The 18,497-nt window shown below is 50.0% G+C and overlaps 1 protein-coding gene across 2 annotated transcripts in view; it reads right to left on the bottom strand.

Moving 5' to 3' along the window:
- The window catches only part of LOC140392956 (hexokinase-1-like), a 1,204,152-nt gene that overhangs the window by 579,449 nt on the left and 606,206 nt on the right, over positions 1-18,497 (bottom strand). For both annotated transcript variants that reach the window (XM_072478765.1, XM_072478766.1), the window contains exon 10: positions 2,141-2,445. In XM_072478765.1, coding sequence (XP_072334866.1) covers positions 2,141-2,445 — 305 coding nt within the window. The remainder of the gene's footprint in view (positions 1-2,140; positions 2,446-18,497) is intronic.

The following is an 18,497-nucleotide window of genomic DNA, read 5'->3' as shown; positions in this document are numbered from 1 at the left end:
GGAGGGATGCGCTGCTGCCAGAGATACTGCTCCGCTTCGCTTTGTAGCCCATTGTGTTGTTTAGGCCTTGCCACAACCGACAAGCGTTTGTAACGCTAGTCTGTGACTCTAGCTTGGTCTGATATTCTCTCTTGGCATCTCGGATGGCTTTGCGGAGGTCATAGCTGGATTTCTTGTATAGGTCAGGGTCGCCTGACTTGAATGCCTCAGACCTGTCCTTCAGTAGGGAGTCAATCTCCTGATTAAACCGATTAAGATGTGTAGGTTAGGGGGATTTGCCACGCTAAATTGCCCCTTAGTATCCAAAAGGTTAGGTGGGGTTACTGGGTTACAGGGATAGGGTGGAGGTGTGGGCTTATGTAGGGTGCTCTTTCCAAGGGTTGGTGCAGACTCACGGGGCTGATTGACTTCCTCCTGCACTGTAAATTCTATGATTCTATGGGGAAAAACCCCCATATCAGCTCTCAATCCATTTTAACTACCCCTGGCATATTGGAATACTTGCTTGGAGATCCTTAAAGAATAGACCTGACTCCTGTCTGGCCCTTGCAGAAACTTTGGTTGTAAGTCTTCAGAAGATATTTCTCAGCTTGTTTCAGCTCCTTATCCTCAGACAAGTTAAAGACTGTTGATCTATTTTAACTGAATTGCAGTGAGAGATACTGCATCACTGTTGGACACAGCTTCATTCAGCTCAAAACTGAACTCCTTTCCCAAAATGCCTCATACTGTATCTCCACCCAGCAACAACGTCTCATCTTCCCAAGCTGAAACCTAACTCCACAGGGAATCCCCTTAATCAAAACAAGATTTGTGTAGCCCAAGCTTTTTACAATGCTTTACTTGTACCTCTGGCTCCCAACCTTTCAAACTAGGATTTATTTTAAGACATGACTGCAACAGTCACTAATCCAGGCTTTTAACCCTTACTGCACCAAATACATATCATTCAATATATCTGAAATTCCTACATTCATCACACAAGCTTTTATTGCCAATCCCTAATTACCCTTGAGAAGGTGGTGGTGAGTTGCATTCTTGAACTGCTGCAGTCCCCGAGGTGTAGGTACAGCCACTGTGCTGTTAGAGAGGGAGTTCCAGGATTTTGCCCCAGCGACAGTGAAGAAACAGCGATCTATTTCCAAGTCGGGGTGGTGATTGTCTTGGAGGGTACCTCCAGGTGCTGGGGCTCCCAGATATCTGCAGCTCCTGTCCTTCTCGATGGCAGTGGTCATGAGTTTGAAAGGTGTTGTCCAAGGAACCTTGGTCAGTTCCAGCAGTGCATCTTGTAGATGGTACACACGGCTGCTGCTGTTTGTCAGTGGTGGAGAGATTGAATGTTTGTGGAAGGAGGAGCAATCAAGTGGGCTGCTTTTTCCTGGGTGATGTCGAGCTTCTTGAGTGTTGTTGGAGCTGCACTCATCCAGGCAACTGTAGAATATTCCATCACCTTGTAGATGGTGGACAGGCTTTGGGAGTCAGGAGGTGAGTTACTTGCTACAGGATTCCTAGCCTCTACCTTCTCTTATAGCCACAGTATTTATGTGGCTGGTCTAGATCAGTTTCTGATCAATGGTAACCACCCTCCCCAAGATGTTGATAGCAGGGGATTCAATGATTGTAATGCCATTAAATGCCAAGGGGTGATGGTTAGATTCTCTCTTATTGGAGATGGTCATTGCCTGACACTTCTGTTATTTGCTACTTGTCAGCCCAATTCAGGATTGTATCCAAGACTTGCTGAACTTAGACAGGAACTGTATTAAGATTCAGGAAGCTGAAAGGGAGGGTGAACGCTAGTTTATTTACGTTCATGAAAAGTCTGTCTACAGCAGCAAATAGTATTAGTCTTAGTCCTGTTGGGACAACCATCATGCCAGTCCCTGTTCGGGCCGACATTTGTACTGTGTACTTATGAGCTCCAGCTGGGTGGTCCTCACATCTACTAATGGGAAAGCTCATATCCCACAAATCCCTTGGTGCTGCACAGTCCTGCTTCAATGATGGGAATCCTATCCATCGTCCCAGTTAATATGGAAATCAGCCTGTTACCCCATGTCCATTGTTTCTTTATGTTACTCCAGATGGCCCTGCATGTTAAAAAGAGATTTTCTAATAACAATCCTGTAGTCAGACATACCTGTTCCATCAGGGAACCGATGGATGTAAGTTGGCAGCATCTTTACTGTAGCGGCACTGTGTGTCTCTCTCTTTAGTCCCCGTTCCATCTCAATTCTCATGTTTTCCATTGTATCCAGCAGTTGATCACGGTTGAGGTTGAATGGTACCAGGATCTTGTTGATATATTTTCGCTGATCAACCAGCCTCTGGGCTACTGCGGTTACCATGGCAGCACCTTTCCCAGTGCCTTGTTCACTTAGAACAAATCGCACATCGCAATCAGGAACCATGGTTCGAACCAGCTTGTGGAAAATTTTTGCATATCTGTCAGAATATCAGAATAAAAAACCCAGTCATAAACACAGCCCAAGTCTTAAAGTTTCACTCAGGGATCTGTAAGAAGATACATCAACGCCTCAACAATTCATTAGCTTCATTCACTCTGTGCCTTGGAATTGTGGATAGGACTTACAAACAAGGTGCAGAAGTAGGCCTTTGAAATGCTGAAAGTGAAGGAGAGAGGGCAGTATACATGGTGGTGGTACTATGTTGGAGGTGGTGGGTGGAGATAGCAGAGGTTGATCTGTTGAGTGTGGAAGCTGATGGGGTGGAAGGTGAACAGACAAACAAGACCTGCCCCTTGCTCCTGCCCCTTCAGTTCGTAAGATCATGGCTGATCTGACAATTCAAATTTTCACCCTGCCTACCCCCACATATAACCTATCACCCCCTTGCTTACCAAGAGCGGTGGATAGTGTAGAGGATAGTTATAATTTCCAAAATGATATCGATGGTTGGTGGAGTGGGCGATAAAGTGGCAGATGGAAAGTGGCAAAGAAGTGTGAGGTCATGCATTTAGGGAGGTCAAACAGTTAAAGGGAGTGCACAATAAGAAGAATATACTAAGAGAAGTAGATGGAGAGATCTTAGTGTACAAGTCCCTGTTCAAGATGGTGGAGAGATCAATTGTGCCGTTGCCCGTACAATGGTCAAGGGCATTGGTGGACTTTCTGCTGGCTAAATTTCAACAACAGAGGAAGGAGGCCGCAGACGTCCTGGACAGAGTGACTCAGCCGATTCTGGCGGCTATAGAGAGAGTAGAGCAGAGGCTGAAGTTCAATTAGACAAGGTTGTAAAGAAAGCACGTGGAATGCTCTCCTTCACTGACAGAGATATGGAATATAAAAGTAAGGATTTGATGTTGGAATTGTATAAGACACTGTTGAGGCCACAACAGGAGTATTATGTGGAGTTCTGGTCTTCACATTACAGGAAGGATAATTGCTCTGGAGTGAGTGCAGAAGAGGTTTTGCAAGAATGTTGCCAGGGCTCGAAAAGTGTATCTATGAGGAGAGGTTGGACAGGTTGGGGTTATTTTCCTTGGAACGAAGAAGGCTGAGGGGTGACCTAATTGAGGTGCACAAAATTACGAGGGAAGAGATAGGGTGGACAAGATAAAATTATTTTCCTTGGTGGATAATTCTAGAACCAGGGACATAGATTCAAGATAAGTGGCAGAAGATGTCATGAGAAATAAATTTTATGCACAGAGGGTGGTGGGAGTCTGGAATTTGCTGCCTAAGTTGGTGGTGGAGGCAGAGACCCTAAATTCTTTTAAAAAGTACTTGGATATGCACCTTAAGTGCTGTAAGCCAGAGGGCCATGACCGAATGCAGGAAGGTCGGAATAGAAAGGACACATAGACATAGAATAGACATAGTGCAGAAGGAGGCCATTTGGCCCATTGAATCTGCACCGGAAAGACCAACCCACCTAAGCCCACAACCCCACCCGAACCCCACAACCCAGTAACCCCACCTAATCTTTTTGAACACTATGGGCAACTTATCATGGCCAACTCACCTAACCTGCACATCTTTGGACTGTGGGAGGAAACCGAAGCAACCGGAGGAAACCCACGCACACACGGGGAGAACGTGCAGACTCCGCAAGACAGTGACCCAAGCCGGGAATCGAACCTGGGACCCTGGAACTGTGAAGCAACTGTGCTAACCACTGTGCTACCACGCTTCCCTATCCTCCAGCTGGCATGGACAAGATGGGCTGAATGGTCTCCTTCTGTGCTGTAATTGTTCTATGGACTGCCTCAGTTAGAGACTGAAATAAAATGCATGTTGGATATGCTGCAGAAACAAATCTAAAACAATATGGTCCACAGAACGTCAGGCAGAGTTTGAGAGATTGAAGGCTATATTACTGGGCAAACCAGTGCTGGCCACCACGGGCTTTTCCAGACCATTTAAAATGGCCACAGATGGATGTCTGGGGGCGGCCATGAAGAAAGTGATTGCACATTAGGTGGTTTCTACCTAAGATGGAATAGTTTTGGTCCTTTTACCATTTTTGCAGGGGGTTACACAGGTGGAAAGTGTAAGAGTTCAGAGAACTAAGAATTCTTCCGCGGTAGGGAATGCATAGGACCTGTCAAACCAGGAGTGTAACAAATAGGGGGCAACAGCCAGACCAGGAGGACTCTCAAAGTGCGACAAAAGGAAAGATGGTGGAGAGATCAGTGGCGCCGTTTCCCCCACAATGGTCAATGGAACAATTGGTGGAGTTTTTGATGGCTAAATTTCAACAGCAGAGGAAGGACGCCTCAGACGTCCTAGCCAGGGTGACTGAATCAATTCAGGCGGCCATAGAGAGAGTGGAGCAGAGGCTAGAGGTGCAGAATGCGTCGCCCCAGAAGGTGGAGGAGTCAGTGACTGAACATGAAGATCGGAAGGCCTCGTTGGAAGCAAAAATGCTGTTGATGGCAGAAGGTCAGAAGAAGTTAAGCGAGAAAGTGGATGACTGGACAATCACTTGAGTAGGCAGAATCTCAGGATGGTGGGGCTGCCTGAGGGATTGAAGGAACAGCAGACAACAAAGTAAATGGGGAGGATGTTTGAGATGTTGGTGGGGGAGGGGATCTTCCACCGATCTCCTGGAGTGGATTGGGCACGCAGGTCGCTGAGGGGAAAGCCGAAAGCAGGAGAGTTGCCAAGGGCGATCATTATGAGGCTGCACTGATACCTGGCTAAGGAGAAGATCCTGCAGTGGGCAAAGGAGGCAATAGAGTGTAGCTGGGAAGGCTATGCTATTCATATTTGGCAGGAGTTGGGTGTGGAGTTGGCCAAATGATGGGCCAGGTTTAATAGGGTCAAGGAAGCTCTATTCAGGAAGCAAGAGCAGTTGGGGGTTTTGTACCAGGCTCGTTTGTACAACGGCCAGGCGCACTATTTTAATACACCGGAGGAGCCGAGAATGTTTTTGAGGGACAAGGGACTGGGGGATGTGTGAGAACATGTGGGTGGATTCATCTGTAGAACGGATGGACTGGGGGTGCTGGGCTCAGGGGGGAAGGGAACTGTTTACATTCATGCTAAGTTATGATGTTTGATGTTGTTATTCTACCTACAGCGTGCAATTAGTAAATGTGTTGAAATGGTATCTGTTGTATCGCTTTTCACCGTCCCGGCGGTGGGGGCTGTGTTGGATATGTATTAAATTGGATCTTTTGGTGGGCAACACGGGAGGTGGGGAGTGAGGTGGAGACAGAGAAACTTGTGAGGACACAAAGGCCGGGTTGGGCAGAAGGGGTGGAGGGCGCTTGGGAGGGACCCTGCTAGCAAGTAGGCCAATTAACGGAAGTGAAGTGGGGGTAGAGTTTTGAAGGGAGAAGGGGAGGGAGGTTTGGGTTGGGAAAGTTTTCTTTGTTTGCAGCTGGGGGAGGGGGGTTTGGGGGCAGGTTGTCTGGTGTTTGGAGTGGGAGGGGTGGGCTGCTGATGTGGATGGAATTGGTGTGGTGCTGTTCGTTAAGGAGGGATGGTGGTGGACATCTTAGGGAGGCCCGAGAGGTGAGCGAAGCGTGGACCTGGAGGGGCCCATTAAAGAGGGGGTAGGGCTGATCAAAGAGGGGGTGGGGCCCCCTGACTCGACTGATCTCTTGGCACTTTAGGGGGTTAAATGGACTGATTAAAAAGTCACGAGCCTTTACTCATTTGGGGAGTTTGAAGGCAGACAAAAGATCCACTTGGAGACAGTGGAACAGATAACAAGGAGAAATGGTTGTGTGGGACAGGTTTTCCATTTGGGGCTGGACATGAAGCAGTGCTGGTTAGTAAGAGAGTGGCGTTTGTAGCGAGGAGTATAGTGGCCAACCCTGGTAAAAGCTGTCCGTAGAGCTGGTGAATATAGCCCACAATTGGGATGATTTAGAATTTATGAACCTGGCTAAGGTTCCGGACTTGGACACACACTGGCTGATTATCGGGGCGGATTTTAATAGTGTTGGATCCCAGGTCGTGTCCTAGGTCCCTGAGGGTGACGGTGATGGTGAAGGAACTGCTGAGGTTTATGGAGCGGATGGGAGGGTTGGACCTGTGGAGGTTTGGGAGGCAGAGAGCAAAGAAATTCACGTTTTATTTGCATGTCCACTGGGTGTATTCAAGGATCAATTTCTTTGTCCTGGACAAAACGTTGTTGCCGGAGGTGGTTGGGTCGGAGTATTTGGCGATTGTGGTGTCCCACAATGCCACATTTGGTGGACTCGCGGGTGGAAAGTGGGGGCTCCCAGCAGTCACAGTGGAGGTTAAATGTGGGGTTGTTAGCCGACGAGGGGATTTGTGAAAAGATAGGGGTGGCTATTCAAAACTATGTGGAGAGCAATATAAGATGGATGAGGTCTCCATCTCTGTAGTGTGGGAGGTATTTATAGGGTGATAAGAGGGGAGTTCATTTCTATCCAGGCTCATAGGGAGAAAATGGAACAGTTAGAGAGGCAGAGCTTGGTAGAAACCATTTTGGCGGTGGATTTGAGTTACTCGTCACCCCCTGAGGACGCTGTTAAAAGAAAGGAAGAAGCTCCAAATGGAGTTTGAGCTTCTGTCGATGGGGAAGGCGATGGGGCAACTTTGCCGGGGTAGGGGTGTGATGTTTGAGCATGGGGAAAAGGCCAGCAGAATGCTTGCGCACCAGTTGAGGAGGCAGGCTGTGGCGAGGGAGATTGGACGGATGAGGGACCGGGGGCAGGGCAGAGTGCTTACTGAGTCAGGGGAGGTAAATGGAGTATTTGAGGCATTTTGCCCAAAATTGCATAGTTTGGAGCCCCCGTCAGGAGATGAGGGCATGAGGCGATTTTGGATGCACTAGAGTTCCCGATGGTTGACGAGGGGAAGATGCAGGGGTTGGGCACCCCGAATGAGCTGAGGGAAGTAGTGGGGTGGTGGGCTCAATGCAGTCGAGAAAGGTCCCAGGCCCGAACAGATTCCCAGCAGAATTTTATGAAAAGTTTGTTTTGGAATTGAGGCCCTTATTGGTCAAGATGTACAATCATAGAATTTACAGTGCAGAAGGAGGCCATTCGGCCCATCAGGCCTGCACCGGCCCTTGGAAAGAGCACCCCACTTAAGCCCATACCTCCACCCTATCCCCGTAACCCAGTAACCCCACCTCACCTTTTTGGAAACTAAAGGGCAATTTAAAATGGCCAATCCACCTAACCTGCACATCTTTGGACTGTGGTAGGAAACCAGAGCACCCGGAGGAAACCCACGCACATAGAACATAGAACATAGAACGATACAGCGCAGTACAGGCCCTTTGGCCCACGATGTTGCACCGAAACAAAAGCCATCTAACCTACACTATGCCATTATCATCCATATGCTTATCCAATAAACTTTTAAATGCCCTCAATGTTGGCGAGCTCACTACTGTTGCAGGTAGGGCATTCCCCGGCCTCACCACTCTTTGCGTAAAGAACCTACCTCTGACCTCTGTCCTATATCTATTACCCCTCAGTTTAAAGCTATGTCCCCTCGTGCCAGCCATTTCCATCCGCGGGAGAAGGCTCTCACTGTCCACCCTATCCAACCCCCTGATCATTTTGTATGCCTCTACTAAGTCTCCTCTTAACCTTCTTCTCTCTAACGAAAACAACCTCAAGTCCATCAGCCTTTCCTCATAAGATTTTCCCTCCATACCAGGCAACATCCTGATAAATCTCCTCTGCACCCGCTCCAAAGCCTCCACGTCCTTCCTATAATGCGGTGACCAGAACTGTACGCAATACTCCAAATGCGGCCGTACCAGAGTTCTGTACAGCTGCAACATGACCTCCTGACTCCGGAACTCAATCCCTCGACCAATAAAGGCCAACACTCCACACACGGGGAGAAAGTGCAAACTCCACACAGACAGTCACCCGAGGCCGGAATTGAATCTGGGACCCTGGAGCTGTGAGGCCGCACTGCTAATCATTGTGCCACTGTGCCGCCCGGTTGGTAAGAATGAATTGGTTGGTAAGGGAGAGCTCCCACCCACACTGTCTCAGGCTTCCATCTCACTCATTTAAAAAAGGACAAAAACCCGGAGCAACGTTGATCGTACCGCCTGATTTCGCTGTTAAATGTAGATACGAAGCTGCTGGTGTAGGTGCTGGCAACGCATTTCGAGGTCTGTGTGCCAGGGGTGATAGGGGAGGTTCGCGAAAGGGCAGCAGCTATCGGCTAATACTAGATCATTAAATGTGATCATGATGCCCCGGGAGGCCAGGAAACAGAGGTAATTGTGTCAATAGATGCGGAGAAAGTCTTCGACTGGGTTGAATGGCCATATTTGTTTGAGTTGTTGGGCCGGTTTGGGTTTGGGCAGGGATTTATGGATTGGGTTAGGTTGCTGTACAAGGCGGGTGTCGTACTAATGACATTAGGTTTGAGTTCTTTGAACCGGGGGATGAGGCCAGGGTGTTCGCTCTCCCTCTGGCTCTTCACTTTAACGATTGAGTCATTGCAAATGGCAATTAGAGCCTTGGGGAGATGGAGGGGTATCATGTGGGAGGGGGAGGGGCTCAGGCTGGAGCATCGAGTCTCCCTGACCACAGACGATCTCCTGCTGTATATTTCAAAACCAGTGGAGAGCTTTGACAGGATTATGGGGATACTGGGGGAGTTTAGTTCAATATCTATATAAGCTCAATATGGGGAAGGGGTAAAGGTATTTCCGATCAATGCGTGGGGGAGGGGAAGAGCGTGGTGAAACAGCCGTTCCAGTTGGTAGGGACGAGCTTTCAATTCATGGGAAAATAAGTGGTGCACGTTTGGACCCGTCTGCACAAGTTAAATCTGGAAAAATCAGTGGAGGGAATGATGCAAGATTTTAAGAGGTGGGATGTTCTGCCGTTATTGTTAGCTGGAAGGGTCCAGATGGTAAAGATGGCGGTGTTGCCGAAGTTTCTGTTTCTCTTCCAGAACCTCACGATCTTTTTGCCCAAGTCTTTTTTGGTCAATAAAATGTTTTCAGATTTCATATGGGCGGGTAATGTACCTCGGACCAGGAGGGTGTTCCTGGAAAGCGATAGACGGAGAGTGGGGTGAGCTTTGCTGCGTCTGCTGAGGCAGCGAAATTTACAAAAGTCAGGAAGTGGGCAGTGGAGGAGAGGTCGGTGTGGGGTCGGATGGAGGAGGCCTCATACAGAGGGTCAGGTTTGAGGGCATTGTTGCTGGCACCTCTTCCGTTCTCGATGACTAAGCACTCCATGAGGCGGGTAGTGGTGTCCGCACTGAGGTTATGGAACCAATACCGACAGCATTTCAAGATGGAAGACGTGTCACTGTGGGTGTCGATTTGTGACAATCAGAGGTGTATCCCAGTCGGATTAGATTCTATGTTTAGGGTGTGGGAGCGGGCAGGGATAGAATGCTTCAGAGACCTGTTCATAGTTAGGGGAGATGGAGGCTGGAGTACCAGCTGCCAAAGGGGAATGGTTTCCAATACCTGCAAATTAGGCACTTTGTTAGGAAGGAGTTGACATAGTTCCTGAAATTACCACCTCCGCGCTACGAGATAAGATTGTGGCTGTGGGCGAGATAGGAGAGGGCAAGATCTCGGACATATATGGGGAGCTGATGGAGAGAGAGAGATCCCCGGTGGAGGAAATCAAGGAGAAATGGGAAGAGGAGCTGGAGGGGGATGCAGTTGAAGCTGGGATCTGGAGTGAGGCTCTGGGAAGGGTTAACTCAACCTCGTCATGTTCGAGACTAAGTGTCATTCAGTTCAAAGTGGTGCAAAGGGCACACCGACAGTGTGAAGAATAAATTGATTCTTTCCCGGGGTAAAGGATAGGTGTGGGCGGTGTGCAGGGGCGGAGGGGGGGTGGGGGGGGTGGGGGGGCGGGGGGGGGTGGCAGTGAACCACATCCACATAGTCTGGGCATGTCCAAAGTTAGAGCAGTGCTGGAAAACATTTTCAGAGAGAATATCAAAGGTTTTGGTTGGGGTGAAGGTGGCTCTGAGCTAACGGGTGGCAATATTTGGAGTCACGGAGGATTCGGGAGTGCAGCTGGGGAGAGAGGCCGACGTGTTTGCCTTTACCTCGCTGATAGCCTGGAGGCGAATGTTGCTGGAATGGTGGGACCCAGAGCCACGTAAAGCAGAGGTATCGGTGAGTGACTTGGCGCAGTAGAAAAGATAAAGTTTTCCATCAGAGGTGTGGATGAAGGGTTCTTCTCGAGGGGGAGGCTGTTCATTGACTTCTTTAAGGAGTGGTGAAGTGTCAGCGGGCGTGAGGTGTGATAGGGGGAATGTTTGTTACTCTAATTAATAAGGGGGTGGGAGTGGTCTGATGATTTTAGGATTGTTGTTTGATGATTCTTGGAGTTGTTGCTTTCTGGGGATTTTCTGTATATACTTGAAAATGCCTGTAATATTTTTTTTAAAGTGACCACAGATGCCAGTGACCTGGGGGGTGGGGGCAGTGTTACTACAAGACAGTGATGCAGGAATTGAAAGGCCAGTGGGATATTTTTTGAATAAATTAAGTCCTTGCGAAAGTAATATTCCATCATTGAAAAGGAAGCCAGGATTGCGACCGGCCCTTCAGCACTTTGAAGTATATGGTATATGTACGACATGACAGTTGTCAGTTCTAGACAGTTCTAGCTGATTAAAGCCTATTAGTTATGACTCGCCTTGTCTCGAGAGTAATTGATTGTGCATCAATTTAATCAGCTATTACTTCTGAAAGGATGGATCTCCGCATCAAGCCGGAGTGCCTTCAGCTCAGCCCCCACGCAGACAACTCCGCTGCTATCTTCAAGCACTGGCTGGTGTGTTTTAAGAGCTTCGTCGACATGGCCGCCGCCACCCCCACGGAGAGGCAGAAAATGCACCTTCTAGGCTCCGGGGTCAGCCCTGCAATCTACCCTCTGATCGAGGAGGCGGAGAATTATGCTGCAGCTGGCGAGCTGCTAGAAGGACACTATATCCGACCTGTGAACCAGGTCTACGCCCGTCACCTGCTGGCAACTAGAAGGCAAAGCCCCGAAGAAACACTGGGACTTACTGAGGCCCTGGCGGGGTCTATGGACGTAGCGTATAAAAACGCGCTGGCTTTTGCCCCCGGACGCGCGGCGCCCCCCTGGGCTGTATGGCACCCCGTAACGGCAGCCCCCCATACCTATCCCCTAACCCCGCAAACCTGCGCGTCGAGACGGCCCACTATCACTACCAGCCAACGCTGCTTTTTCTGCGGGCAGGCGAATCATCCCCGCCCGCGCTGCCCGGCCCGCACCGCCACCTGCAAAGGGTGCGGCAAGAAGGGCCACTATGTCAGGGTCTGCCAGGACTGTGGCTGCAGTCTCCAGCGACTATCGGCAGCCTTTAGTTCAGGTCCCGGCTGTCCATAGCCCACCGCCGTCCTCCTATCCCCTGGCCGCGTGCGATCCACGTGCGCGGCCATTTTGCCCCCCGGCCACCACGCTGGATGGGTGGACGCCGCCATTTTGTCCCTCGCCGCCGCCATCTTCGGCATCCCTGGACTCCATGTGCGACCCGTGGCTGGCGCCATCTTGGATGGGGCCTCAGGCCCCCAACACACTGCCTGACCAGAACTTCCCCTTGCTGCAGCTGGCCTCCGTTACCCTGGACCGGCCTCAAACCCCCAGCACAGCCGACTCCACGCTGCCTGACCAGAACTTCCCCTTGCTGCAGCTGGCCTCCGTTACCCTTGACCAGAGTCGGCCCCGGACGCTAGCGAAAGCCACCACAACGATCGCCATCAACGGCCACGTGACGTCGTTCCTGATCGACTCCGGGAGCACGGAAAGCTTTGTCCACCCCGACACGGTAAGGTGCTGTTCTCTTGTCACCCATCCCGTAAAACAACGGATCTCCCTGGCCCCCGGATTGCAAACTCGTCGCCACCAGGAGCAGACGGTACAGTGCCCAGGACCGGACCTTCATCAGGTCAGAGGTCCAAAGGCTGCTGAAGGAAGGGGTCATCGAAGCGAGCAACAGCCCCTGGAGGGCTCAAGTAGTGGTGGTAAAGACCGGGGAGAAACATAGGATGGTCATCGACTATAGCCAGACCATCAACAGGTTTACGCAGCTGGACGTGTACCCTCTCCCCCGTATAGCCGGCCTGGTGAACAGGATTGCGCAATACAAGGTTTTCTCCACGGTGGATCTCAAGTCTGCCGACCACCAGCTGCCCCTCCGTCATGGTGACTGCCAGTACACTGCCTTCGAAGCAGATGGGCGGCTCTATCACTTTTTAAGGGTTCCCTTCGGTGTCATGAACGGGGTCTCGGTCTTCCAACGTGAGATGGACCGAATGGTTGACCATTACGCGTATCTTTCCCGTATCTTGATAACGTCACCATCTGCGGCCATGACCAGCAGGACCATGACACCAACCTCTGAAAGTTTCTCCAGACCGCGAATATCCTTAATCTGACCTACAATAAGGATAAATGCGTGTTTAGCACCGACTGTCTAGCCATCCTAGGCTACGTAGTGCGCATTGGAGTCATAGGCCCCGTCCCTGAATGCATGCGCCCCCTCATGGAGTTTCCCCCTCCCTCACTGCTCCAAGGCCCTAAAGCGCTGCCTGGGCTTCTTTAGCTATTATGCACAATGGGTCCCTAATTACGCAGACAAGGCTTGACCCCTGTTCCAGTCCACAACCTTCCCCCTGTCGACGGTGGCCCGCCAGGCCTTCTGCCGCATCAAGGCGGACATCGCAAAAGCCACGATGCGTGCCATCGACGAGTCCCTCCCCTTCGAGGTCGAGAGCGACGTGTCCGACGTAGCTCTGGCGGCCACCCTCAACCAAGCGGGCAGGCCCGTGGCTTTCTTCTCCCGCACTCTCCATGCTTCCGAAATTCGCCACTCCTCGGTTGAAAAGGAGGCCCAGGCCATAGTAGATGCTGTGCGACACTGGAGGCATTACCTGGCCGGCAGGAGATTCACGCTCCTCACGGACCAACGGTCGGTGGCCTTCATGTTCGATGATGCGCAGGGTTAAAAACGACAAGATAGAACTCTCCACCTACAATTACGAGATCTTATACCGTCCCGGGAAGCTGAACGAGCCTCCTGATGCCCTGTCCCGCGGCACTTGTGCCACCGCTCAAGTGGACCGCCTCCGAGTCCTCCACGAGGACCTCTGCCACCCGGGGTCACTCGTTTCTTCCAGTTTATCAAGACCCGCAACCTGCCCTGCTCCAGCGAGGAGGTCAGGACCGTCACCAGGGACTGCCGAATCTGTGCGGAGTGCAAACCGCACTTCTACCGCCAGTGAGGGAGCACCTGATAAAGGCTTCCCGTCACTTTGAACGCCTCAGCATGGATTTCAAGGGCCCCCTCCCCTCCACCGACCGCAACACGTACTTCCTGTACGTGATTGCCGAATACTCCCGGTTCCCATTCGCCATCCCCTGCCCGGACATGACCACGACCACCGTCATCAAGGCCCTTCAGGGTATTTTTACACTGTTCGGTTTCCCCGCATACATTCACAGTGATAGGGGTCCTCCTTTATGAGCGACGAACTGCGTCAATTCCTGTTCAGCAAAGGCATCGCCTCCAGCGGTTACAACCCCCCGGGGAAACGGGCAGGTAGAAAGGGAGAACGGAATGGTCTGGAAGACCGTCCTGCTGGCCCTTCGGTCCAGGAATCTCCCAGTCTCCCGCTGGCAAGAAGTCCTCCCAGTGGCCCTTCACTCCATCCGGTCGCTGCTCTGTACTACCACAAACCAGACACCTCACGAACGTCTCCTTGTTTTCCCCAGGAAGTCCTCCTCCGGGACCTCGCTCCCAACCTGGCTAGCGATACCCGGACCCGTCCTGCTGCGGAAACATGTGAGGGCGCACAAGTTGGACCCGTTGGTCGAGAGGGTCCACCTGCTGCATGCGAACCCCCAGTACGCCTATGTAGCATTCCCCGACGGCCACCAAGACACGGTCTCCCTTCGGGACGTGGCGCCCGCCGGAGCCCTCACGCGCACCCGCACCATTGCCCCCACCCCCACCCTTCCCGCAGCACCTGACCTCCGTCTTTCCAACAAAAACAATCCTAATCTACTCAACCTTTCTTCATAGCTAGCACCCTCCATACCAGGCAACATCCTGGTGAACCTCCTCTGCACCCTCTCTAAAGCATCCACATCCTTCTGGTAATGTGGCGACCAGAACTGCACGCAGTATTCCAAATATAAGAATTATTGGTCAATTCACTTGTGTTGTGACTCTGGGGCATGTGGGGCTGGAATTGATCGTGGACTAGCCCAGTGTGGGGTAACACTTAATATTCATCAAAATAAATTTCGGCCATCGAAATCAGGGTGGATTGCTATGACCATTTGACTTGAAAATTGTAAATGGAGCAGGAAGAGAAAACGTGTTTGCAGATGCATTGTCATGGTTTTAAGATATAAGAAGGATGGCATGCTCAAGGTTGGAAAAGAAAGATTGAAATGGACGATACTAATTGTTTAAATTTGCGTGCCAAATAGAACAAGATATGTATATTCTAGAGTATTAGTAGTGTTTAAAGGCGAAATGGCTGTGGGAAAATGAAAATTTTAGTTGTTCAGTTTTTTTAAGGGGAGTTGTGATGAATGTAGGTAGTTTTTATAAGTGTTGTATGATGTGTCTGATGCAGGAATATTATTAAAAGAACCTTGGTGAAGGTATCAAAATTATTTATCTGGTAAAGCTGTGATTAAGGGGTTAACATCCAGGTAGGCTGTGATGTCACTCATGTTTTTGGTTTCATTTTCAGCCCTGCCCTGCACCTGTTGTTCTAAGTCTCATTTTTGGAGTTCTGCTCTGGGTTCTGAGGGGAGGAGGTGCGTTTCTCAGACTGACTTCTGAAAGCTTCCCTCCAAGGACGTTGTGAATAAATCTGTAAGCCGCTGAGTGTTAACTGTATTAATAAGTGGCATTTGACCTGTGTGTGGATTTTGCTGAATTGAAATTTTAGAAGTAGATGGGTAAGTAAGTTCAAAGACCATTCTTTACTTTTCAAAATTGTTAACTTTGATTTGAAAAACTGTTTTATTCCTGGGATGTTAATGGGGTTAATCCTGTATTAAGAATAAAGTTTGTTTTAATCTAAAAGATCCCTAGTTGTCAGTGAAATCACTCCTGGAGAGAAGTGTCCTTTCCTCACAGTTTACAATTTAAAAAATTGTCAGGGTCTCACCCAGTTTCCTATTTAAATTAGTCAATTCACTTGTGTTGTGACTCCGGGGCCTGTGGGGCTGGAAATGATCATGGACTAGCCCAGGGTGGCGTAACACTAAATATTCATCAAAATACCTGTACCCTTTATAATCCCCACAAGACCCATGGGGATGACCTGATTGATCTCCCCATGGGGCTTGTGGAATACAAGCTCCCCCGCTGAGGGGCAGAGGCCCAACAGCGGGCTCATTAATTCCCTGAGGTAAAAGCTGACTCAGGAAGGAGCTGACATCTCAGGATGGTCCCAGCTGTGACTCGGATAGTTGCTTAGTTGCTGTATTTCCTAGTTGTGAGTCGGAAATAAACCACTTTTGACTCACCTTTTCATGGCTCCTCATTGACGACAATATTGGCAATGAGGATAAAACAGAACTATAAACGGGGCTGCTGGTCATGCAGACTACGGCTGCTTCACAACACAAAGGAGCAATGTTGGCACTATTTCAAAAATGCCGCTCTTCGGTGGACTCGATGCATTTGAACATAAGAACATAAGAACTAGGAGCAGGAGTAGGCCATCTGGCCCCTCGGGCCTGCTCCACCATTCAATGAGATCATGGCTGATCTTTTTTGGACTCAGCTCCACTTTCCGGCCCGAACACCATAACCCTGAATCCCTTCATTCTTCAAAAAACTATCTATCTTTATCTTAAAAACATTTAATGAAGGAGCCTCTACTGCTTCACTGGGCAAGGAATTCCATAGATTCCTTTGGGTGAAGAAAACTCCTAAACTCAGTCCTAAATCTACTTCCCCTTATTTTGAGGCTATGCCCCCTAGTTCTGCTTTCACTCGCCAGTGGAAACAACCTGCCCGCATCTATCCTATCTATTTCCTTCACAATCTTATATGTTTCCATAAGATCCCCCCTCATCCTTCTAAATTCCAACGAGTACAGTCCCAGTCTACTCAATTGATGCGAATGTGGAAGACAAGGCTCTGTATGTGGAGCGTATGCGCTATTTCTTTCGGGCGAACACTATTACTGGGGCAGATCACCAGAAGGCTATTCTTTTGACTGCTTGTGGGGCCCCCACTTTGAGTATCATGAAGAGCCTAATCTTCCCTGCGGCCCCAGATTCCAAGACTTTTGAGGAATTGGTGGCACTCATGACAAACCATTACGACCGCAAGCCATTGGTCATGGTCCCAAAATACGGATTTAATACGGCCAAGCGAACCCTGGGGGAGTCTGTTACTGAGTTTCCGGCATGGTTACGCAAACTGGCGGAACACTACGACTACGGGCTTTCCCTACCAAAGATGGTACGAGATCACCTGGTATGTGGCATAAACAACACGGCAGAAATTTCTGGCCGAAACATTGTTGGATCGAAAAAGGGCCATCAAGGTCTCCCTCTCACAGGGGAGAGCAGGAAGAAGGGAGAACAGGAGCTCGAGTGTACGACAGGGATGGAAATGAATAGCGTCGGACGCTCCCCGTTCAGAAGAGCATACCCCCTAGGAGTGGGATCCTTGGGGCCCTGCCCTTGCCTGAACACCTTTGGGGCCAGGCCCGTTGGCCGAGGGCTGGTGCAGCCAGGCGAGTTATCTCCCCAGAACCACTGGAGGAGGATCCATTTGGACTTGCAGTGGATTTTCAGAATGGGCACTATGAGGTCCTGGCAAAGTATCCGGAAGTTTTCCAGGTAGGGCCTGTGTAAAATCAAAGACACCAAGGCCAAGATAAACGTAGACCCTGAGGCCCAACCAAAGTACTTCAGGGCCCGCCCAGTTCCCTACGTATTGCTGACAAAGGTAAAGGGTGAGCTCAATCACTTGGAAAGCCGAGTAATCATCCTGACAGTACAATCTGCTGATTGGGTAGCGCCTGTATTAGGTACTGAAACCAGACAAAACTATCCGCCTGTGCAGGATTACAATCTAACAGTGAACAAGGCCTCTTGTCTGGACTGATACCCGATGCCATGAATAAAGCAAAGTCCATGCAAAGTCGGCTGGAGGATACTCTTTTTCTAAACTCGATATGAGTCACGCATACCTCCATTGGAGCTAAACGCGGGTTCCAGAAAATGTGTGACCATTAATACCCACAAAGGCCTCTATAAATGTACAAGTTTGGCATTCGGGTTGTCACCAGCTTTCGCTATCTTCCAGAGAGTCATGGAGAATATCTGCCAATGACTACTCCGGGTGGTGGTTTACTTCGATGACATCACCGGAGCCACCGAAAAGGGTGCACCTGAGTAACTTGGAGGAAGTCCTCCACGGTTTTCCGAGATAGGTGTCGGCCTTAAGAGGGAAAATGCATTTTCTACGCTAAAGAGTTCATGTACTTAGAGTACCGGGTCGACCAAGACGGCTTGCACCCAGTAGAGGAGAAGGTGCGAGCAATCAAACAAATCCCCATGCCAGAGAACGCGATCGAATTGTGGTCATTCTGAGGACTATCACAGGAAATTCTTTCCTTTTTTTGAATAAATTTAGAGTGTCCAATTCATTTTTTCCAATTAAGGGGCAATTTAGTGTAGCCAATCCACCTACCCTGCACATCTTTGGGTTTTGGGGGCGAAACACGGCGAGAATGTGCAAACTCCACACAGACAGTGACCCAGAACCGGAATCGAACCTGGGACCTTGGCGCCGGGAGGCAGCAGTGCTACCCACTGCATCGCAGGAAGTTCTTTCCTAACCTGGCGACCGTCCCCATACCACTGGCGTGCTACTGAAGAAACATCAGGAATGCATGTGGAGAGCACCGCAAGAAGAAGTTATCTCATCGCATGGACGCCAGAAAGGAGAGACCGATAGCCTTTGCATCGCGGACTTTGGCCGATGAGCAGCACAACTTTGCCCAGATTGAGAAAGAAGGGCTGATGACATCTT

The sequence above is a fragment of the Scyliorhinus torazame genome, chromosome 16 (genome assembly GCF_047496885.1).
Source record: "Scyliorhinus torazame isolate Kashiwa2021f chromosome 16, sScyTor2.1, whole genome shotgun sequence".
NCBI lineage: Eukaryota > Metazoa > Chordata > Chondrichthyes > Carcharhiniformes > Scyliorhinidae > Scyliorhinus > Scyliorhinus torazame.
The sequence above is the reverse complement of the archived record's forward strand: the minus strand, read 5'-3'. Positions and strand labels throughout refer to the sequence as shown.